This window comes from Mauremys mutica, chromosome 1 (genome assembly GCF_020497125.1).
Source record: "Mauremys mutica isolate MM-2020 ecotype Southern chromosome 1, ASM2049712v1, whole genome shotgun sequence".
In the NCBI taxonomy this organism is placed as follows: Eukaryota; Metazoa; Chordata; order Testudines; family Geoemydidae; genus Mauremys; species Mauremys mutica.
The window spans coordinates 105,573,030-105,597,633 of NC_059072.1; the positions used below are offsets into that span (position 1 = coordinate 105,573,030).

At 45.4% G+C, this 24,604-nt stretch overlaps 1 protein-coding gene across 1 annotated transcript in view; it reads left to right on the top strand.

Annotated features, from left to right (window-relative positions):
- The first annotated feature begins 312 nt into the window (after positions 1 to 312).
- The window catches only part of DGKI (diacylglycerol kinase iota), a 293,207-nt gene continuing 268,915 nt past the window's right edge, over positions 313 to 24,604 (top strand). Inside the window, exon 1 of the mRNA XM_045001907.1 lies at positions 313 to 620. Coding sequence (XP_044857842.1) covers positions 424 to 620 — 197 coding nt within the window. The 5' untranslated portion in view covers positions 313 to 423. The remainder of the gene's footprint in view (positions 621 to 24,604) is intronic.

Sequence of the window (24,604 nt, forward strand, 5' to 3'; positions counted from 1 at the left end):
AATATTGTCCTGACGCCTCCCGGGCCCATTCCCCTCAGCCCTAGTGCAAGGAAGCGCCTTGCGGCTCCCGAGCCGCGTCCCCCCACCCGCTCCCGGGCCCCTGGCCCGGCTGGAGGCGATGCTGCTGCTGCTCCCGTCCTAGGAGGGCGCGGCAGGAGCCCCAGCAGGAGGAGGCGGGCGCTGATTGGCCCGGGAGGAGGGGGAGGCAGAGAGTTTCCCACAATGCCCCGCTGCAGTGCAGCCGCCGATGGATGCTGCGGGAAGGTGCTGCCATTTGCAGCCTCCTCCGCGAGCGGCTCCAGCTGCAGCAGCCGTCCCGTCCCTGGCTCTGTCCCCCCACCCCAGCGGCTGCAGCCGCCGCCGGCCCCGCGCCTGCTCCCTGCTGCTCAGGGCCCGGGGGGCTGCGGTCCTTCCCGCCCCGCAATGAACCCCCCGTCGGCAGCCGGCGAGGACAAGGGGGCTGCAGGCAGCGGCAGCTGCTGCCGAGGAGCCGAGGGCGGTGGGGACACGAGGAGCGCGGCGGCCGCTGCCGAGGAGGAGATGGGAGTCGCCGGCCAGAAGGAAGAGTCCCTGGAAGAAAAGCTGAGGAACTTAACCTTCAGGAAGCAGGTGTCCTACAGGTGGGTGAGGGCGGGGGAGGGCGGGGGAGGGGGCTCCCGAGCCCAGACACGCGCCCCTTGCACCAGCCTCGGGAGTCCGGGGGTTGGGATGGGGGGACTCCTGGAGCCGCAGGAAAAGGGCTCCAGCCTTGGAAGTTTCCGTGGTGGCTGCTGCAAGCTCCGGCTTCAGGGCTGCAGTCTTGCTGCTCTGGAAATAGCTGAGAGGAGGCACCAAGTTGGTAGCTTGAACCACTCCAGCAGGTAGGAATGGGCCAGTGGGGGAGCTCAGGCTGAGATGCGGGGACCCCCAGTAGTTCACTGAGCTGGCTCTGGTGGTCTCCAGGAGCGGACAGACAGCTTTGAGGAAGGTGGTGGTGGGTTTGGGAGGGAGAGAGATTCCACAAGAAAGACTCTTACTCAGTGGGCTAAAATATAGAGACGGTGCTATAGGAAATAGTGTGTGTGTGTGTGCATATGTGTTTTATATATATGCATTTATATGTATGTTTAGGTATATTAGTATGCTTGTCCATGAAATGTGCTATATTGTGGCAGTTGGTTCTGATGTAGTCTTTGCATGGAGTGCCCTGACAGCAGGCTGTGGGAGTTACGCTGTCAGAATGATGTTGCAGAGTCAGGGATTAGGGTGAGGGCAGCACCATAATTGTCTGTGTTGCTTTTATTTTCCCCAGTCAATCTGGATTACGCTAAAAAAGAAACCATGATCTTGTTTACGATAACCCTCCAAATAGATAGAGAGCATTAGGAGGGGTGTGTGTGCAGACTTCAGGATTATCCAAAGAGGGTCAGAAATGCTGCCTGACTGTCAGGGGAGTGGAGTGATTCTTGAGTTTTGCTGTTTAGAATAAAATTAAGGCTGCCTATCATTGCTTGGGCCTCCAAACATTTATTAGCTAGGGGTCACAAAAACATTTTCCTGTAGCATTGCTATTTCTGATCAGAATTTCTCTATGGAAAGTGTCATGAAGAGCAAGTGTTCTTTCTCTCCCCCTCAACCCCCCAGTGAGTCATTATGTAAGCATTAGCAGATGACAAGGTGTGTGGGTGGTTATACCGACTACCCACACAACTTGGCTGATTTGTGAGGCAGAAGACCAAAGGCTAAGCATGTCCAAACACCTGGAAAGTGTGGGCATTTGGTATAACTGAAGTGTGGTGTTGCTTTTATGACTTTTTTTCATTTTGTCACAATGCATTTACACCATATACTCAAACAACTAGATTCCTCTTTCAAAAATACATTTCTGTGACTTGATAACTAGGGCATGCTAATGGAGTCCTTCCTTTTTTAGGTTACCAGTTATCATCTGCTCCCAAGTCAGTAACTATTGAAAATTGTTACTATTTAAGAGGTGTTTGGCTCATGTCAGGGAAGTTGGTGGACTCAGTCTAGTTCTAGATGATTTACAACCACATGTCCCCCCCAAAACCCATCACAGTATGACCCCACACCTGTGTCAGGGGTGAGCCACGTTAACTTGAGGGTGGAAGAAGATCATATAGCTGCTACTATTCTGCCTTTAGAATAAAATAGGACTTCTGTGTCCAGGGCTGTCAAATCAGCAACTTTCACTAGCAGTGAGGTGCTTCTTAAAAATACTTTTGGGCTGTCCCCTTGTATTCTAGTCAGGTTAATAATGCTGCGCTCTCTCTCTCTCTCTCTCAGTGATGGTTTAAAATGATGCAATTACATACTTGTGGGGAGATGTTGCCCCTCCATAGTTAAAGCTGAATTTGAATAATACCTCATGTGTAGGTAGAGTATATTTTTTCTGACTTTGAGTAAGGGGTGATGAGAATAAAGCTGTGAGTGATTCATACTGGGCTGTCCTTAGTGAGTGACACTGGCCTCCTCTTGAACTTTTTGTGTATATAGCATCTTTCAATATTTTTATAACTTTATTACAGTATGTTTTTTAAAACTGTTAATTTTGTGGCAGCAGCTTGTGCCAGTTTCAGCTGAAGACGGGGAACTCCACAGGTGGGTTAATAAGCTAGGCAGGGCCGGTGCAAGGAAGTTTCACGCCCTAGGCGAAACTTCCACCTTGCGCCCCCCAGCCCTGCAGTGGCTCACCGCCCCCCCCCCCGCCCTGAGGCGCCTCCCCCCCAGCGGCAGCTCCCCCCCTGCCCTGAGGTGCCCCCCCCATGGCAGCTCCCCACCCCCTGGCCCGGGGAGCCGTGCGGTACCTCCCCTCCCCACCCCAGCTCACCTCTGCTCCGCGTCCTCCCCGAGCACGCTGCCCCCGCCCTAATTCTCCTCCCAGGCTTGCGGCGCCAAACAGCTGATTGGCGTCGCAAGCCTGGAAGGCGGGAAAAGTGAAGCAGCAACTGCATGGTGGAACCCCCGGGCTGCCGGAGGTGCCAGCAGCGGCTCAGCGCAGCGGCCACTGAAACGGCTTTAAACATTTTTGGGGGGTGCCGCTTTTTGGCGCCCCCAAATCTTGGTGCCCTAGGCAACCGCCTAGTTCACCTAAATGGTAGCACTGGCCCTGAAGCTAGGGAGGGTCAGTTCTAAATGTTGACATCTGCCAGCTAACATGCTTTTGGTGCAAGAGAGATGTGTTTTGCAGTAGATTTGGGAAGTGTTTCTATTCAAGCTGTATACGTTCACTTCATTTGATTAGTTTGGGTATCTTATACTTACAAATCTATTTGTAACATGTTCTCTTTCCCTGGTACTGTGATGTATGAGGAGTCTTTTCACTGGGTCCCCCATGTATCTGTACTGTGCATATGTAAGGGTTTCATAATAAATGTAGATTGGGAGGAATAGTGGGATTTCTTCCCCCTCCCTTTCCCCACATTTGTGTGAGCATGCAGCAAGTCCTGAACCTTTAGAAATGGGAGGTTTTCTCAGTAGCTTTTAAATAACCATTTCTGGAGGCATATTATTCATTCTGCTTGATTTAGACTGAGAAAAGGAAAATAAATTCTCGATGCATCCCGGGATTTCCACACACTTTTTTTTTTTTGGAACTGATTCCCTGCAAGGAATGTTCCTTTCTTTCATTTACCCATAGAGCAAACACCAGAGTCATAGACTTGTACAAAGCACTGCTGGTAAGTTTGTTTTTTCCCCTCTTAAAATTACTACCTTTTTTTCTCTGCAAATTATGGTGCTGCAATGGATTTATAAATGCAAATGACTGTATAATACACAGGAAACTCTATTTATATTGGCACTTGGACTCCTTCACACAATAGTACAATAGAAATTATTCAAAGCACCACACTGGCTTTCAAATGGTTCACTTAGGGTTGTCTTTGTGTGTGTATTATATTGACACACAAGCATACATCTGTATTTATATGTACATAAAAGAATATAGCAGGAACATGCTTAAAATAGCCCAGACCCAGACCCATGCAAATAAATGTAAAAAATGCATTAGTGACAAGTGGCCAAGTGGAACATGAGGCAAGGAAGGGGGCGAGATGTTTTTCCGGCAAAAGGGGGGAGAAGGGAGGGGGAAAGAAAGAAAGGAAATTTTGGTAATGTGCTGTGTTTGTATGCCTCTTTCCTGTCAAAGACAACCTGTGTTGTACATGAATTTTGGTTACTTTTTCTTAGTTCCATTCCTTTCATCCTCCCATTTAGTTGCTAAGCAACAACTATTTCATTGTAAGAAGATCTAGTTAGGGTAATTATGTAGTTACTGTGAAAATATAACTTGTTAGTTTTACAGGGGCTATGCCATAACTATAATAAACAAGCTAGTTTAGATGTAAATGTTTGCATTCATGTGACCAGTGTATCTGAGCGCAGGGATTGATTTATTAAATTGGTAATGAAGTTGTGTAATATATGCATACATGGGCATATTTGTCCCTTTATATAGTGAAATCTAATCAGTATTTGGGATTTAGAGAAAACCACATAACAAATTGCTTTGCGTCTTTAGGCATGTTGCACATAGTGCTCCAAAATCAATTAAGTGTATTGTGTTGCCAACTCTCATCTACCATATTCAGTCTATACCAGGAGAATGTTTGCAGAGCTACTAGAGGAAGAAACATTTTGTTTACTCCAAAAGCTGCTCATACTATTAGGATAGATGGCTGCTTGCTATTTTCCTCCCAGCAGTGTATTTATATACACAGTGGGAATGTGGAACTTATCTGTGCTTGTGCATAAGATAGTGTGTGTGTTGAATATGTATATGTGCATATGTACAGTTAGTTTAAGTAGATCTTCATTTGCAGATGGGGTACTTGCCCTTCTAACTTTGATTAGTCATTTTCAGGCTTGGAGTAGTCTCAATACATAGTTATGTGAAGCAAGCTCTGGGCTTTGCTGCTAGACCTTAGCTATCAAGTAGCATGTATCTTACAGTGTCTCTAGCAACATTGTAAAAAAGCATTGTGGGTGTGTGGCATTTTCTCTAAATCGAGGATATGTGGCCAGCCCAGTGGCTGTTTGGTCTATATGAAAGTTGAGGAAATGGTCTGCCTGGCATCTAAATTGGGAAATCCTCTTCCATATCCGGGACTTTACATTGGAATACAAGCACCCCAGCAGCCATTTTAGTGCTGATTTTTTACTGCCCAAATACTGTGGTAAGCATCTTAAGCAACTAAATATGAATATTGGGCTTACAAATTGAAGTTTATCTTTGTTTTAATGTTTAAATATATTGATTTAATGAAAAATTCACCTCCATCCTCCACAGAAATTGGCAGAAACAGATGCCCCTTCCACAAAACAAAAGCTTTGCTAACTCTGGTCCTTCTAGGAGCACTACCCCTAAAATCACAAGACCTAGCTGGACATTTAATTAGCTGGGTTGATTTTTTTGGATGTTACCATATACAGGTGCTGGGAAAGCTTCCTCCCATCCACCCATAATTTTTACCAGACTTTTGCCTCTGCAAACTCCATATATTTCACTTAAAAGGGACACTGTCAACTTAACTTTAGTCCAAACTTTATTATTTTGTTAAAAGCAGCTTTTGTCAAACTGACGATCAGTAGAAATGTTTCCACTAAAGAAAACAGCCCATGAAAGGTTTAAGGTAGACATCATCCTGACACATTTGAAACCCCAAACCATAGCAGGTTTACAAACATTAAAATTAAATTGAGTATAAACTAAAGTGAAACTGCACTCTCTTGGCTATCATTATTTAAGTGGGTGTTCATTATTTAAGTGGAGAGAAATATTAAAAAGTAAACAAAGAGCATAAATCTTGACAAGGACATTGGCTCTTTAAACTTCTTTCACTTCTAATACTCAGTGCTGTTAAAATGTGAAGTATTTGACACATGGAATAGGAAGGTGAGGTTTCTGTTTTTTTAAAAGTTGTCAGTTGCAGTCTTTTAAGAGTTAAAGTGAAATTCACCAAAGAACTTTCCTATGAATAAGGTATATAGTCCATAAATTTAATTCTGTCTTCACCTTGACCTGCGGCAGACAACCTTTATTTGATGGAGTGTTAAACAGGCTTTGGAAACCTTAGCAGTGTATGGCTTTTGCTCAGGGGTTTGTCAAGGATGTTTGGACCAGGAGCTACAATGAATGAGCCCTGCACTGCTAATATGTAGCAGCCTGGCTACTCACTCATCATGCATTGTATTTGGCTAATGCAGCCTGCCCTGATAGGAAACAATGTTGTTTCAGTTTTACTAATGCAAGTGGTTGGGGGTGGTGTTTCTGTGTTACTGAGTCTGTTTAAAGTCTAGTTCCACTCAGAAAAGTGACTCTTTAAAATTGGCAGTTGGAATTTCCATGATTATTATTTGTGAGCAATGGCCACAAAACCCAAGGAGGCTCTGGTCAGATGGAACTAGTCACTGTCTGATACATGGCAAAGACCATGAGGTGCTTTGATACCACAATGATTAATGTGGTATAAATACTTAGCTGGATAAGCCTGGAGCTAAGAAGGAGTCTCTGGACCACAACAAAATTGCAAAGAATAGACTAGAACCTCTGTAATTCTCACGTCACTCACTTGGAAATACGATAATTCTCACAAAACTCCTGTAGGTCTCACTTCACTTCTCAGTGAAAATTGAGTAGTAGAGACAGTGCTATGGTGACATCTCATACTACTAAGACTTCATTACTTTTACAGAATATGACAGCACATTTACTAGTGTACCACGAAGCATTATAAATAATTAAAACTGAATTAAATTTGTCAAAATAAAATAAACCTTCTGTGATGGAGTAACTTTGATCTTTTAATTATGTTGTTTGCTTACTCTCAACATTATCTAATCCTTAATGGGTCTCCCAGTCAGCAACGTGAATTACAGAGGTAATCCTATATCAAAATGGCAGGAGATGAATTTTTGTCCTTTAACACATGTCAAAAAATAAGTTTCAGGTACTGGCTCAATCCCATGACAGCTGCTTACAACCACCTTCTTCTATTGAGTTTCCTGTAACACGGTTATGGGACACGCTGACATATGACGTTTCAAACTACTTTGCTTTCCTCCTTGAAGCATTACCACTTTTTTATAATTTACTGCAAAATGCATCAACTTCATGCTTTTGGGTACATGGTGAGGCCTCCAAAGAGCTCTCCTTTAAACTATTTATAATGCTTTGAAAAGGGAAGCGGAGGTTCTGAGTTCTGCTTAATAAATGAAGAGAGGCTATGACTGTTAAGAGGCACAAATAATACCATGGCTAAATAGCCTTACTCTGGGGCAGTTGCTTCTCGCCACCCAACCCACCAAGTTTTCTGTTGCTCTTAAAACTTTCCACTCACTTGGGAACTTTAATGTATCTGTTATGTGTGAATCCTAAAAATAAAATGGAGGGAGGAACCACTAAATTTTCTAGTCTAGTGCTGTACTAATGCAGGATTAATTAATTAATTAATTTAAACCCCCCATTCGGTAAAATGTTTTTGTTGCATTTTTCTTTAAGGAACCAAGTCCCCCAAGTTTACAAAATTTGACCCTTCCCTATTCCTATACCCACTCTCTTTTTCTGTTTTGCTTTGTGACACATACCTTCAAGATGATTGATCTAGTGGCATAGCAGTGTAGTGCTCCATGATGATGTATAGGAGAATCAAGTCTGTTAGAGAATTACATTGGGTACGTTGCACCAAATCAGGGGGACGCCAGGGAAATAACTTGTTCTAGTGGCTAGTTTAGGTCTGGGGCTGAGAAAACCAGAGTTCTATTCCCAGTTCTGTCACTAACTAGCTGTGTAATGTTTTGAACAAAGTACTTGATCCAAAACTTTCGATAGGGTACTTTAGCTTTCAGGCACCCAACTTAATGTATATGGGGTCCAATTTTCAAAGATGCTGAGCACCCACAGCTTCTTTTGACTTTATTTTAGAGTTTTGGATCCTCAGCACCCCTGAAAATCAGGCCCTGGATGTCTCAATATGGGCATCTAAAATTAATGGCCACTTCTGAAAATTTAGACCATGTATCCCACTTGCCCCATTTGATACATAGGGATAATACTTGTTCATGTTTGTAAATCTCTGTAATATTCACCCAGATTCAGGAAGGTACAGTATTTACTTGTGCTTACCCTTAAGCACATAAGTAGTCACACTGATTGAAATGGAACTACTCTAAATTAAGCACATGCTTATCTGGTTTGATGAATCAGGGCCTGTATAAGTGCATAATAAAGTGTTGTTTAGCATAGGTACAAAACTATAGTCTAGGATTGCCTGGCAACTGCCCCAGGTGAAAAGCATAAACTAATGAAAGCTGAATCAGTGCCACACAGGGTGAGAACACCTTCATTATTGTTATTCCCATGGAGTACATAATCCAATAATCCACATGTCTCACCTGAGACAGTATCAGTGTTGACAAAATGATTTTCATGCAACCTCATGTGGCTCCTTCCAGCTTTTTATTTGGTTGAACTTGGCTCTCTGGTAGGGCTGCTGGGAAGCTGACACGTAGATGCAAAATTACCTTCTGTGCGCTTTCCAACTCACTAATTCTCTGGCTTATTTTGCTGTAAATCCTTCACAGTCCTAGCATGTGACACTGATAATCAGTCAAAGGCTTTCCCAGATATTAAAAAACAAAAGCAGGCAGGAGAGACTTGCAGCTCTCTTGGCAGCTTCTTCTAGCTGCAGTGTTGTCAAGAGGAGTCTTGTCTTGAAATGAAATGGGGCGTGGGGTAGAGGAACCCCTTTCAGTGGTGTTGGTCTACAAGGGTTTGCACACCATGTTTTGGCTGGAGTGATATATTAGCTCAATCATATTACTCATTTGAGTACCCTAATGGGTTTTCTTTCTGGTGCTCTGGGAGGTCTGAGCAGTTTGACCAATCATCACCTGCATCAGAGAGAACCTGCCTAGGGGTGGGAAAGGTGAAGAATGGCAAATCAAAAAAAAAAAAAAGAGGGAAAATGAATTGTCTTTCTGTGAGCGTGTGTGTACACAGAGGCTGTAGGAGTCTGTGACCATGGGTCTGCGATGAGTAATTCATGGGCTTCTGTTTGTGTGGGCAGGCAAGATGATATGTGGATACCTTCATCTGTATGCAGAAGGGTGTATATTTGAGTGTGTGTGCGTGTGTATTTTTGACCGGTGTAGGTATGTATGTTGTGTATGTTTGACCTGTGCTATGTATTTTGTAGGCTGTGTTGTAAAAATCATCTGTTGGTGATGGAAAGAGAACTTAGCTATGTACTAAATCTTTCTGTGGGCTTAATGTGTGTGGTACAGCCTATGAATGTGAGAAAATAGGTCTGGACTGGACTCCTTTGGGCTCTATACATGTGTGCTTTATGTGAATATATATGTAGGAATAAGAAGGGACATCATTAGCAACCATTGTTTTACTAACCCTTGTTTATGGATTACTGTGTTTTTCTTTTATTCAACTTTCCTTTCAGCTGTGGTCATTCATATTTATGTATATAGAATGTGAATGTTTTTGCACAAAGTGAAGGCCCTTGATTTTCTGAACTACCTCATTTCTGGCCTCATTTTTGATTGAAGGTATTATGCCAAGAAGGGTCACTTCTCAGCACTGACAACTAACAGCTTTAAACCAGACTGCAGGAATACCTATCAAAGGGGCAGTACATGAGGGATAGCTCAGTGGTTTGAGCATTGACCTGCTAAACCAAGGGTTGAGAGTTCAATCCTTGAGGGGGTCATTTAGGGATCTGGGGTAAAAATCTGTCTGGAGATTGGTCCTGCTTTGAGCAGGGGGCTGGACTAGATGACCTCCTGAGGTCCCTTCCAACCCTGATATTCTGTGATTAGGTTTCTCCTGGTTTAGACAGCTTCTTTTTCTTACTCTTCTCACAGTTTTCCCTCTTATTCCTCACACCAGCTAACCATCCTTAGCACAGGGGACTGAATGCATCTGACTGGTTCTTTGCCCTGCCTCCCACCACTGGTACAAGAATTTCAAAATCACTTCTCTACTGGGGTGTCTCAATGACTAGCATCTTGAACTTCCAGGGAAGCTGTCAGGATGGTCTAGCTATGTCTGTATGTTATCAAACAAGAAAGATAAGAAATTTCAGAGAGTTCATGTGCTGGTCTGTTGTCCTCTTGAAACCTGGTTTTGCCTTCTGGTTTTATATGAAATGTAGCATTTTTTGGGGACAGAGTTGGGGAGATTGTTAGGGATTCTTATCCTTGCTGCCAGTGAGGATTTGTTCATGTTACAAAACAATCATGCAATTTTGCACTCTTGGAAGTCTCTGCTGAGGAGAGGCCCATAAGTGGATTAGCAGGCAGTGTGGTGCATCAGGACTTGGGTGCAATGAAAGAGTTTCATGGGGAAAAAACAACAACCCTGTGCTATATTTGTTGTCATGTCACCTTGCTCCAGGTCCCTCACTTTGACAAGCCTCAAAAGTTAACACTTCTCTGTCACGCTCCACCCAAGGTCCTCAAAATGCATTAAAAATTCATTAAGCTGTACAAAAATCTCTCTGTGGTAGGGAAGTATTATCCCCATTTTATAAATGGGAAAAACTGAGACACAGAAGGATAAAGTGACTTGCTCAAGGTCACACACAGTCTGTGACAAAACTGGGAATAGAACCTAGTGCCCTGATTCTTAATCATATGCCTTTAACTACAAAACTGTTCCTTCACTTCAAAAGGAAATAAGAAAATCAAGACAACGACTTTCAGAAAAAATGTGGGAGGGGGAGAGTCAGAGGGCAGGCAGGTGCAAGAACATTATCACTTCATCTCATTAGTGGCGTGCACGTTGTCAAATTTTGGGCTCCAAATTATTTGCATGTTGAATGATTGTGGCAGTTCATTTTTAAAGAACTACATTAGCCTTAGGCCACCACTGGGTAGCATGTAGTGTCCCAGATTTCTGAGACCCTGCAAGTAGTACACTAAGATGACTCAGTGTGAAAGTTAAGAACTAGCAGCTTTATTAAATACTTCCTAACTGGCTGTAAGGAATTCATGATCATTGGCTATAGTGCTGTTATTTTCTTGATAAAGGGAGAGTGCCTTTGGACACTGCGATGGACTCTGACATTGCTCTGGTGTGCTCTGTGACATTTCTGCGAAGGACACAGAGTCTCAAAATTGTAAATTGGGGATGAGCTGTTGGGATTGGTAATGAGATCGAAAACTTCTTGTCTCCTGGCTACCAGCTCAAAGCCAGCTCAGGTTGGTAGTGGCAGAAGCCATTTCCAGCCAAAGGCTGTTTGGTGGGTTGTGTGAGATGATTCATAAATAACAGAAGATAGAGATGGAAAACAGCTATTAGATCATCCAGACCATCTCCATGAAGAGGCTCCCCTTGCTAATAGCTTCATCTGCAAGGCCCAGGATCAAATGGGAATAGAGTTGGTGGGGTTGAAGCATGATAACTTCCCCTACCATTTCCCATCCTATACCTGTGTGAAGGAATACAGGGCACAAGTACTTACAGGATTTCAGTCTTTTGAGCTGCCAGTCACACACATTTCACCAGCACTGAATTCACGTAAAAACAGTGTGTAATTGCAGAGGAGATAGTGGTCGATGACCCTAGAACAGAGCTGGGTTTCACAGTGTGGATCCATTTTAAAGACAGTATTGCTGGGATGGGCCATTTGTCCAGTGCTGGGAACCCTGCACTCTCATTTGGGAGCCATGGGCTCTATTTCTGGTTTTCTTGGGAAACACTTGACTGGCAGGAGTTGGGAGTGGAGACTTTGGGCTCATCTCACGGAAGGGCAGGGGAATGAGAACTTTCTCAACATCAGTTGTCTCCTGGCTACCAGCTCAAAGCCAGCTCAGGTTGGTAGTGGCAGAAGCCATTTCCAAATCCTCAGTCAATTTAAGAAGTGGATATGCCCTTAAAAATCGTGCCACTTTTCACTGCTGGAAGGATTGAGTGTGCCATGTGGGTGTGAAACAGGCTATGCCTAGTCACGGTGCGTAAGAGGAGTGAGTGGGGAAGTTCTGGCTGGGACATGTTTAGTCCTCACAAGGAGAAACAGAAGAACCTGTGGTATGAAAAACAACGTTGTGTGTAAATCTTTTGCTTGTGAAAGGCACCATGCTTTTTATGTGATGTTCCTTCACTCCCCAAACAAGTGCTCCAGCACTTGGTTTTCTGAAAGGTGGCATGAAATCACATGCTCTGATGGCCTGATAGTCCTTTCCAAAATGTATGCCAGATGGGAATTTGACCCTTTGGGGTACACTTTCAGAGTGGTGCGTGGTAGGGAAAGGTTGAACTGCACATATCCCATCAAAGCTGATGAGAGTTGTGCCACTTAGAATCCCACTATGTTTAGAAACTGGTCCCTTGTGCTGTTTTATCTTGCTCTCCAGGGTGCTGGGATGACTCTGGGGGCTGGGGGAGAGAGAGAAAATGAAATGGCTTTCAAGCTTTTTAGCATAAAAAGATGTCAGAGAAGCATTCTCATCATGATACTGTATCATTACTTTATTTCATTAGCCTGCTAATGAGTTTCCTCTGGGGGTGGTAATGGGGGTAGTTCTTATGCTCTTATCTAATTACCAAATGATCCCATGACTACGTCTGTGCAAAACTTTTTGTTGCGAAAACCCACTGGATTTCATTACAAACTAAAGACTGCATCCTATGGGGTCTCTGTGTGTGGATCTCACCTACTGATGTCAGTGGGGTTCCTTGTGTGGGGAGCTTGCAGGTTCAGGCCAGGGTGGGTGCAAGGATGTTTCACGCCCTAGGCGAAACTTCCACCTTGCCTCACCCCCTGAGTCCTGTGGCAGCTCTCCACCCCCCCTGCCCTAAGGTGCCACCCCATGGCAGCTCCCCACCCCCGCCCTGATGCGCCCCCCCTGCAGCAGCTCCCCCCCTCTGCCCTGAGGTGACTCCCCCCCGCACAGCAGCTCCCCCCCGGCCCGGGGAGCCGTGCGGCAGCTCACCTGTGCTCCGCCTCCTTCCCGTCCGAGCATGCCGTCGCCAATCAGCTGTTTGGCACCGCAAGCCTGGGAGGGAGAGAAGCAGAGTGGGGTGGTGTGCTCAGGCGGAGCAGAGGTGAGCTGGGGCTGGGAGTTTCCCTGCGTGCCGCCCCCCCCCTTACTTGCTGCAGGCGGCCCTCCCTGCGCCCCCCTGCCCCAGGTCCTTCCGCCTAAATGCTGATGATGACTGGGGCGGCCAAAGATCCGGCCGCTGCGGTCACCGCGGAAGGACCCGAAATGCCACCCCCCAAATGCTAGCGCCCTAGGCGACTGCCTAAGTCGCCTAATGGGTTGCACCAGCCCTGGGTCAGGCCCTCAGCTTTTGCAGATTTTAGGCTGAGTTATAGTTCTGAGTCGACTCTCTAGGAGACTGAGTCATAGACTTTGACTTTAAGGCCAGAAGGGACCATCATGATCATTTAATCTGACCTCCTGCACATCGCAGGCCACAGAACCTCACCCACCCACTGCTGCAATATGCTTATAACCTCTGGCTGAGTTACAGAAGTCCTCAAATCTTGATGTAAAGACTTCAGTTACAGAGATTCCACCATTTACTCTAGTTAAGACCCATGGCTTCCCCACAAACTCAAGTTAAACTGCACAGATGTGGACAAGTTTCACTGTGAGTTTTGAGGGTCGTTGGACTCTGAAACACAAAGTGAAACACAGGGGCTATGTACAAACCCATGCAGACTGGAAGCAAAGGAAAAATGCCTTTGATACCTTTACCTGGAGGGATGTTTCTCATACAGTACCTGTGTAATTTCTGCTGCTCAGACTCACAGGACTTTGCACCCCACTGTGGTTTTGAAGTCACCTTCAGGGCTTTATATGATTTAAAGTGACATTGACGAAGGAATCAGCAGTGCCCAAGCAGCCTGAATCTTCAGGAGCATTGGGCTTTGTGTCAGATCAGAGGAAAGCCATGTTTTATTTTTAATTTTGCCTCTGCAGGTAGCCAGCAGATTCAGCTGTCACTCTTTCTTCCAGGCCAATATATTTTGCTTTGGGTTAAATAGTTTCTTATTTAATTTTTGTTTCTGGCAATTTTTTTTTATCATGATAGAAAATTTGATTTCTCAGTGTCCTCCCTCCTCCCTGACTACCACCCACCCCCCCTCTCTGTGTCGCTGTCCTTCTCACTGTCTCCTTCCCTGGCTTGTTGCTCTGCTTACCTGGAAACTGCTGTTGTCCTTCCTGCTGCTTTCCGATGGTTACCAGAACAGCTATGCTCTGCACACGGTGTGGTGTTCTTCGAATTGCATAGCAGCAGGGTACGGAGACGTGGATGAAGAACACACATGTGTACACCTACTGCACTTCACATTCCATAGTGAATGGCTATATTTGTTATTCAGCCTGCTTGAGATCAGCTTCTTCCTGTCTCCTGTGGCTGGCATAGGCTCGATAGTTCAGTGCTGCTCTGTGGCTTTACTGTTAGGAAGCTCAGTATAAGCTGTTCCGCGCCCCCCCCCCCACCAAGTTGTGTTTGCCGTTATGGAATTCCTTAAGTCCTAAAAAGACAGGATATGTTGCCGTGATCACAAATTGGCATAGGCACCTTATTTGTAAAAGGTGGACGAGAGAGCCTGATTTTGGAGTTCCCCAATCAACATGAGAGAAATCTGTCCCTCTCCCTTCCTCAGAAAAAGCACCCTTCCATAAAGCTGTTGGTGGGGAGTGCTGGAAACCGTCAGTGCAGAGAATCCTGTGTCATATTGCAATCAGGATCCATGTTACAAGCAAATAATAGACCAGACTGGATAGCAATTTGAACATTATGCTTATTCTCATTTGGTGCTATAGGGAGTCTTGACGGGCTATTTTTGTCCCTGAAGATCTGGAACAGCCACCTGCCTTTCATTTCATGTTTCCATGATGTAGGTCATCATATTGCTAAAATGACTAGTCATTTCATCATATGGAAAGTCAGGGGTGCCCCCAGAAATTTTTCACATGGGATGCTGCAGGCCTCCCAGCTGCCCCTTTCCCAGAGGGCTCCCCCATGGAGGCACTCACCATAACTCTCCAGTCTTGTAGCAGAGGTCTTGAAGCTGTCACTGAGTGAGTCCTGCTAGAAGTGGAGTGAGGCTAGGCGTTCCCCTTGGGGGGTGAGGGAGTCCTGGTACAGGAACTGTCCCCATAGCTGTGGCAAGGAGGAGCAGTGCTGGATACCCCACTGCCCACTCAGATTTGGCCCCAAAGGGGCTCCCCCACATCATGCTGGAGGGACCGCAGGGGCCAAATGTGGGTGGGCAGTGACACTGCTTCTCACCACTTTTTTGGGGCCAGCTCTTGCACCAGGAGGGTCCAACACTGATGTCTGGGCACCATTGCCAATGGTATGCACTGTGCGCAATATGTGTGTGGCTGTCTGCACCACTGTCGGTAATGGGGAGAGGGCTACTCAGTTTCCATGTCTAAGCAAGAGAGGCCAAGAACTGACTAGACTGACACGGGGGTTGAGGGATAGTTGGTGTCAGCTGTAATACTGGGTCCATTAGAAGCTGGATTGAGACCAATAATTCATTTCACATAGGCCCTCAAGCAGCTAACTGATCATGTTCAGACACAGTTGATGTGGTCTGTGATCAAAACAATGACCTAGAGGTGAAAGTCATCTTCCCTCACTATCAGTTCCCTGAGCTATTCAGTCTCTCAAGTGGTTGTCTTCGAAAGTGGGGGAAACAATTGTACACTGAGGAGTATGCTGTGGTTTTAAGCCCCCGTTAGAGGGGAATGTGGGGAAGCTGTGGAGCTGGAGGAATTGTGGCTGTCTCAGAATTTCTCCTTGGGCTCTGGAGGGGAGTGTATACTGGGGGAGAAGTTCCACCACCTTTTGGACAGGATGCAGCCATGCACTACCACCGAGTGGGCTCAGCTCTGCTGGCTCATGATGAACTCCATGGCTTTGCCCTTGCTTCACCCCTTTGGGCAGACTGGTGCCACCAATGACACTAACCAAGAGCTGCACCTCTGCTTCACAGTTACATTCCATCAGGCTGAAATGCATGGTTTGAAGCTGGAGAGAGCTTCTTGTGTCTTCTTTTCTTTCTGTTGTGCACCTGTATTGTCCAGTGCAGGGCACAATCTAGCCTGGAATGTGTGCTCTCCAGCTAAGATGTCTGTTTCACACAAGACTCATGCATGGCTTTTCTCTCTCTTTTTTTTTTAAGTCAATTTCTATTCCTTTGTAATTATACTTTGCCCTATACATTTTTAGACAGAGACCTTTGATGAGTTTGCTGATTGTTCTTCATAGACGAGAGATTTCTAGTACAGCGTTCAGCTGTTTTTATTTCGACAGCATGGTCATCCAGATAAACAAGATTCAGTCAATTCAGTTCCAAGTGGTGCATTAGGCTCCAAGCTGTTCATTGCAATTTCTCATTTCAAATCTAGGGAAGGTGCCAGAGATCAGGTAGCAATGAAGTTTAGGGAAAAGCCTCCACTAATCCCTCTCACTGATCATGCTGTCCCTTCTCCTTTCCCCAAAGTGGAAGAGGAAGACAGCAAAATATGGTTCTGTCATCTGCTTTGATAGGATTGTGAAAACACCATCAACCTGTCAGTCAATGGCTGCTTAGCTTTGCAATTCCCTCCTTTCTGAGGGAGGTTTTGTGCTCAATATTTTTGTTAAAATCTGACGTTGTATTGTAATGCAGCCATAAAAACTGGGTGCAGAAAAAGAGAAACCCATAGCCATTGAAGCCCTCAGTGCTGGCTCCTTTCTTCCCTCTCCTGCTTACCCTCTCCTCTGCCATTTTGCATTCTGGACCTAGAGGTTTTGAAGGAGATGAAGGAACAGGTGCTGTTATCTAAATGCTCTTGTCATTGATTCTATTGCGGCTCTGTACTACTTTCTCCTCTGATGTAATGGTAACTAATAACATAATGTTAGAGGGGGGAAAAAAGGGTCAGTCTTGTGCTTATGAAGGGTGCTGTGTTGATATACCCTAGAAGCTGAGGGCCTCTGTTTGCTCACAAGAAAGGAGCACCACAGATAGCAGCCACGTAACCTTCCATCATGACTAAATATGCCTCAGCCCCAAGTTAGTGGAGTGAGAGGATCATTTAATTTCTGTTCAGCCGTTGGCCTCTCTCTCTCTCCCGAGCCTACCAAGAGGGTGCCATCTTTTTAATAGGCTGCTAGGGACGGGACAAGAGCCCAGCTCCTTTCATGTAGATTGTTAAGCAGCCACCTGATGGTGTTGCCCTTCTGTCACCAATGCTCATTTTGCCACTCTTCAACTGTACATCTCTCTGAATGAAAACCCTGTGCCCATGCCTCCTACAGGACACAGGGTGCATGAGGAGATGTGCTGGGAAAGCTCAGCTGTGTGCCTAATGTCAGGCTGCAGAAAGAAGCACCAACAGGGGGGAGTCATTGTGGCCCTGATCAGACTTTCAGGCATTTTCAGCCAGTTAATGTTGGAATCCCTCACACAAGCAACAGTGGGACAGGGGAAAATTTGAGAGGAGATCGGGGTTCAGAAAGATTGTACCAGCTGTGAACAAATACTACAGATAAGGCTATCTATCAGCATGGCTTTTGAGCTTAGAAAAGTCCATTTGTGTGTGTGTGTGTGTGTGAGAGGGTTTTATTTCCTTTGAGCCCATGGCCCCAGTTTTCTGCTAATCCACCCCTGACATGAGGTGCGGGAGAAGAAGAAGTTAACTCTTCTCCAACAGCAGAAGCACACTGCTGTCTCAGAAAGGTCATGCAACAGTATGTCAGGATTCCAGTCCTCCTTTCACACTGACACTCCTGCAGAAAGTGCAGCTCTGAACTAGAAAGTCTTCTGGCTCTTGTACAGGGAAGTCCATGAGTTAGCACTCTCTCCTCCCCCACACCCCAAAGCCTTATTTATGCTTCTTTCTGACTGGGTATCATCTTCCACCCCTCCTCCATCTGATTGTTGCAGCTGGAGCATTGTTCTGATTCAGTCATACTGAAGATGGTGTCACAATTTGTCAGGTGTTGAGAATCCTGTTTGCTTGATGGAAATGTTGGGCCCATTGTGAATCTGTTCTAACAGCTCTTCACAGCAAGGCTGTAAAACAATGAGGAAAATTTACTACACATTCACACAAGCCATCTTCTATTATGTATCAAACATAAATAATACCGGGATAAATGCAAAATAATGAGATCATCTCAGACTATCTATTCAAGGTAGCATTAAACATGCACAGACAAAATAAAGGATGTCAACTGTCAGCTCTTTAATGACAGAGGTATTCAAACAAGTAGATAATACAAACAAGCATGTTGGCTTAAAGAATGCATCACAGTGGAGTCTTCTGAGCAGTGGGTGTATGTATGTAAAAGCTTAAGAGGTATCTCAGAGACTTTTGTAAAGGATCTATTCAAACAAAGCATCAATGAGAAAACACATGGGTATCTCCCAAAATAATAACAAAAACAAAAAATTCTCCATCAAAACTAAAACATAGAGAAGAGGGGATGTGAGCAGCAGATGCTATCTGTGGAGGTACTATGCTATATAATGCCATTGTAGTTCAAATCTCACCCAGGTTGGTAGTGATTAGAGCTGATTAAATTTTCTAAGGGAACTTTTCTGTGGGAATGTGTCAATTTTGATGAAATTTTGTTTTGACATTTCTTTTTTAAAAAGCATTTTGATATTTATTTTATATTATTAAATCATAATATAAAATAAAGTCAGACTTGGAATGATTGACCCAAAATGATTTCTCTCCCCCCACCCCAATTTCACTAAAGTGGGATATTTTCAAGTTTTTGTTTTTGTTCTGATTCAGAATGAGTTTCAGCTAACTCTAGTAATGGCCAAAAGTAATTATCTGAAGCCTGGTGGCCTATATGAAATGAGTTGGGTCATCATTAATTTTACATTGGAAAAGGATCTGTTACAGGAACTAGTACTACATTTAACACTAATTGATACCTTCACTGTTAGCTTCTGCAGAGAGGAGACTGAACCACACCATCTGACCAATGGAGGTGGACCCTCCAGGTCAGGGTTGAGGCACATTGACAGGGTAACATGGGGAAGCCTGCACTATTGCTGTTCACACTACTCTATACCTGTTCTGTGGATATATAGAGAGGTCATTCCCCAGGGCTGTCAAACCGGCACTTTTTCTAGAGACTAAATGAATAATAGAAAGCTTTTAAGTTAAATTCCAAAAGTTATTTTGTTTTTCCTTTCTCAGAGAATATTAACTGTCTGGAATTCTTTGCTCCTGTCAGAATCCACCTTAATGGGATTTAAGAAAGAAACGGGCCGTTATTGGACATTATTATTCTAATTATTGGACATCAGTTATCTTGTGGGGATAACTGGGATTAGATGCTCAGGGCTGGGAAGGCATTTCTCTGAAGGATCAGGTGTAGTAGGTGCTGGGCTTAAATAGTCCATCTCCAACCAGCCTGGGCAGGGAATAATGAGCCAGCTTGTTGGGAATGACTGTATATACTTGGTGAAAGGTGTGTATGTTGGAATGGAACACTCACCCATCTTTACAGCTCCCATGTGTCCACTTTTATGGGCCAGTCTCAATTTTTGATTACTCCTTAAAATTAGGATCGTTCTTACGAACGACCCACCTTTATTAATCTCATTGGAATGATAAAAACTAAATTTAAGAAAAAACTAAAGGGGAAACCAAATATTTATACCTCATCAATGACATTTGAGAATTGTTGATATGGTGATTGATGCTGTCTCGATGGTTGTTGATATTTGGGTCTTTTGATTCCTTTTTCTTCTCTCTTTGTAACTCTTGTTTGCTGGAAAGTTAAAAAAAAAAACCAATGCAGCTGAAATGGAAAAGGAGCAAAGAAGGCTACTGTAAATTACTTAAGTCACTGGAGTGTTGGTGATTATTCTGCAGAAGGAAAGATGATAGACTGAGGTTATTTAGTTTGAGTGGAATAAAAGGATATAAAATAAGTGTGCTCAGGGGCTTCTCCTTTCTGTGCCCTATATAATTGTTTGTTTCATGTGCATTTATTAGGGAATTTACTGCTGCAGGAAATCATTGAAGCAAAATGTTTAGCAGTATTCGAAGAAGTATGAGACTTTAATATGAACATGAGTCACATTTGCTGCCAGGCTCACTACTATCTACATTCAAAAAGGTATAATAGTTACCAACCTTCATGCTTCACAGTGCAGAGGGGTCACCTGCAGAGGCTGGACAGGAATAGTCTTCTTTTTGTGATATAGCTTTCCACACTTGACTAGGTACATTGCTCTTTGTTTTTCTGGTTGCCCACCTCTGAGATATCAGGTATTGGCCACCTCTGGGGGGGAGGGATAGCTCAGTGGTTTGAGCATTGGCCTGCTAAACCCAGGGTTGTGAGTTCAATCCTTGAGGGGGCCATTTGGGGATTGGTCCCGCTTTGAGCAGTGGGTTGGACTAGATGATCTCCTGAGGTCCCTTCCAACCCTAATTATCTATCTATCTATCCCATGAAAAATGCTGGACTTGATGGGCCAGTGGTTTGATCAGGCATAACAACTGTTATGGATTTAAACAAATACTGTAAATAGAATTAGCTTCTTATTTATGTATACTTCTACCTAAAATTATAATCCTGTTTGACATCACAACTGGTTGCTGTGGAAACAATTATGGTGTCATAAAAAGAGGATTAATTACGAGTTTTAAGTGAGGAGTAAGCAGCTGGAACAGATGCATTTAAAAAACAAAACAAAACAAAGCTCCTGTTTTTATACAAAACATTGTTCCAAATAAAGAACAAGGCTCAGAGAAAAGAGGTAGATATACAATAGAACAGAATTGTTTCTAAAAAAAAATATTGCTTTCAGTTTTCCAAGATGTATTAGCTAGCAGCTTTGTAAACCAGCTTGAGAGAAAAAGAGAGAGCCACAGATTTCCCTGGCATGGACTATCCAGGTGTGAATCCACACTCACTTCTCCCATGTATTTTTTTTATTTCCCTTTTTAGGTGTGGAAAAATATATGCCATTGGGGTTAATGTTCTACTACAATTTACTTGAGGAATAAACACAAGGGCATAAAAGTAATACCATTTTAAAAAGAATTGAAATCAAAGTAGCTTAACCACTTATTGCTGACATGATTGTGAAAGGCCACTTTAACCTCTAATGAGTTTTGTCTTTGTAGCTAGTTGTATCAGGAACATCGTGATTTCTGGAGTTAGAATATTGCAGAATTGGTGTCTGATAGCTTAGTTTTTGCCTCATTTGCTCCTAAAGGCTAGTTAGCAGAGAGAGCAAATTGAATTAGGTAAGTGTGGATGTTCTGTCCCAAGATCCTAGGAACTGACCTGAAGCACTATATGAAATGTTCAGCGAATCAGATCATTTGCTTTCAACAGCCCCCACCAAGCCTATTTTGTCAGTGCAGTGGCCAGTAGACCATTCCCATTGATGTGGTGAGGAGGGTATTACTATGTTTCGGTATGTTTTACACAGGAAAGCTGGAAGAATTTGAATTGCCTTTCTAGTATTCTGCTGGTTTCTTCTCTCCAGTCAGTGAGTCTTGCATTCTGTCAGAGCAAGACAACAACTGCTTCGTTTTGACTTGCTGCTGCTACTGTTGTTGTGACCCAGACTGCTTAGCAGCGATGTTTTAGTAGAAGATCTGTTGAGCAGTTATTACTATATAACGGGGGAACGGGGAGGAGGGTGGATGTCGTGTAAGAGTGTAGCTGAGGGTGACACTGGAATGGAACTGCTGGCAAGAAAGTGCCTGCAGGTTTATGCATGGGCGCGAGTGTGTTGCTTCTGTTTTGTTTCTCTCTTGTGTTATTTAGTTAACTCATGTTTGGGGGGCAGAGCGGGTATGTACGGGAAATGGAATGTAGAACAGCAGATTTTTCTAGGGACCTGGTCAATGTTCCCTCTAATTTTTCCCATCCATGTGCAGAATGAATTTTCTTATATGCACCAATGTGGAGGTGATGTGTGGCGGGGTGGGGCCAAGGGGTTCAGTGTGTGGGAGGGGGCTCAGGGCTCGGGCAGAGAGTTGTGGTGAGGGCTCCAGCTGTGGGTGTGGGCTCTGGGATGGAGCTGTAGATGAGGGGTTCAGGATGTGGGAGGGGGCTCAGAGCTGGGGCAGAGGGTTGAGGTGTGGGGGGTGAGGGCTTTGGCTGGGGGTGCGGGCTCTGGGGTGGGGTCAGGGATGAGGGGTTTGGGGTGCAGGCTGCCGGGGGCTGCATCAGGGAGAGAGAATTCTCCCCAGCCCTCTCTCCCCACAGCAGCACCTGGGCTGAGGTAGAGTGTCAGTCTCCGGCTGCGGCAGCCCTGGGTCTGACGGAGTCCTCTCTCCTCACCGGAGCTGAGGGGGAAAGGCCTCTCTCCCACGGCAGCCCTGGAGTGGGGGAGTCACTGCAGCCCCCCATGTTCCAAGCTCCCTCATCACCACCACTCACCTCACCCCATGCCCCTGAGTGCAGTGTGCACGCTTGCGCAGCCACCATACAGGTGTGCACGTTAGAGGGAGCGTAGGACCGGTTGCCTCAGTCATAATCTCTCCCCATTTTCAGCTCACCAGTTGTTAAGTCTTTAAGAGCAAAGCTCATTTTACAACTACTCTGAGAATTTACAAAAAGTATTACCCAGGTTGCTCCGGTTTGCCAGCATAACAATCTATACACAAAATACCCATATGATAGCATGTGGGGGATCACACTGTGTCACTGCTTGTGTTGCCATTGTCTAAGACTGGCTCTCTCTTAGCATTCAAAACCCTGAGCTCATCCCCTGGCACCTTTAATGTTAATTTCTACAATTGCCTGCATAAGCATTTTCTGTTTTCAAGAAATGAAAAATGCTTTACAGTTTCCAAACACTGTACAGAAACAAGTGAATCCGTGCTGCAGCCATGTGAGGGAAGGAGGCAAGCTATTATCACCCTCATTTTACAGAAGAGAAAACTCAGGAATAGAGGGCAGTGTTCTCAAAAGTCTGGGGGAGATACAAATAGCCTTTTGGGTACCTAGTTAAGGACTCAGATGGGTGTTGGGCACCCAGGGGATTTTCAAAGCTGCTGTTTATCCAGGCCCAAGTTTTCTGAGTTCCCAATGGCTCAAGTACTCCCAGGTGGCGGGTGGGGGTGTAATTTGGAGGATGAGTAACCAAAGACCATTTCCAGCGGGTACAGCTGAGCCACTCAATAGCTGCTCAAAAGTGAGTTTTGCCAGAGGCAGAGTGAAGAAATTCAGGTTTGGATGCTCAAGCAGCCACCCCTCCTTGGCTGCTCTGCAGTCTGTTATTCCTGGGGGAATTCTGCGCCACTGCACATGCACAGAATTTATGTACCCCACAGATTTCTTTGCTTCCCTGCAGAAAAATGACTTTCTGATGGGGAAGCAAAGGGATGCCACAAGAGCAGTCATGAGATCTTCCTCAGCAGTATGTTTCGGGTGCCCAGGGCAGCCGGCAGAGATGTAAATCACTGTGGGGCATGTAGCGGGACTGGGGAAGACCTGGCTGGTGGCTCCTACCCTGTGCCAGACTCAGCAGCTAGTCCCGGCTGGGCTGGGCGGGATGGGACTTCCTCTTCTCCTGCACGGCATCTGGGGCTGTGTCATACCAACCCCCAGATTTCTCCCGTGGCTGTAGGAAGCTCTGCCCTCCACCCTGCTTCCTGCACCCAGGGGGTGGGATCACTGTACAGGGAGCTGCTCCCCCATCTGCTCAACCCCTGTGCATCCAGACCCTCCTGCTGAGTCTCACCTCCCCCACACCCAGAATCCCCCCTGACAAGTCCCACTCCCCCCCCCCCACCTGGACCACCCCGATGAGCCACCTGGACCCACACTCTACTGAGCCCCAACCAGCTGCATCTGGGTCCACCCCACAGAGTCCCACTCCCCTAGCATTTGTATGCCCTCACTGAAGTCCCCACACCAAGACCCTCCCTTCCAAGATCTGTCCCCCCAGAGTCCTCCTGCACTGAGCACCAACCACCTTCACCTGGGCCCCCTCCAGAGTCCCATTCCTGTTGCACGAGAACCCCCCAACAAGCCCCTGTGCATCCAGATCCCCCTGCACCCGGATCTCCCACTGAGCTGCCCGCACCTAGATTACCCCACACAGAACCCCCTCAATCCACACCTGGATTCCCCCACACTAAGTCCCTCCACACTTGGATCCTGCCTTGCTGAGCCTACCTGCCTGCACCTGGTATGGCGGTGCAGGGCCCTGGGGTGTTTCTGGGGTAGGCCCGGTCCTTGCTTTGTTTCAGGGTTGGGTGCAGCCTCGTTGCTGAGTCTGTGTCCCGGGGGATAGCTGCACGGTGATCTCCCACCTCTGTGCAGCCAATGGCCTGTGCTCTCCAATGCCATGCTGGAGCCTCCACATTTATTTGACAAATAAGATTTGCAGAATTTTGCAGAATTTGAAAATATTGTGTGCAGAATTTTATGTTTTTTGGCACAGAATGACCTCACGAGTAAGAGTCTGTGCACTTAGAAACAGTAGGGACACCTCCCCCTACCCATCCACCCACGCCTGAGTGATGGACAGAAAGAGAGGGGGTGGGGTTGCTGTGGAATTCATGATTCTGTGGTTAGCCTGGGGCTTAACTGGCCTACAGCGTAAATTAAAGCAGCCTCAGTGTGACTTAAACCAGGCTG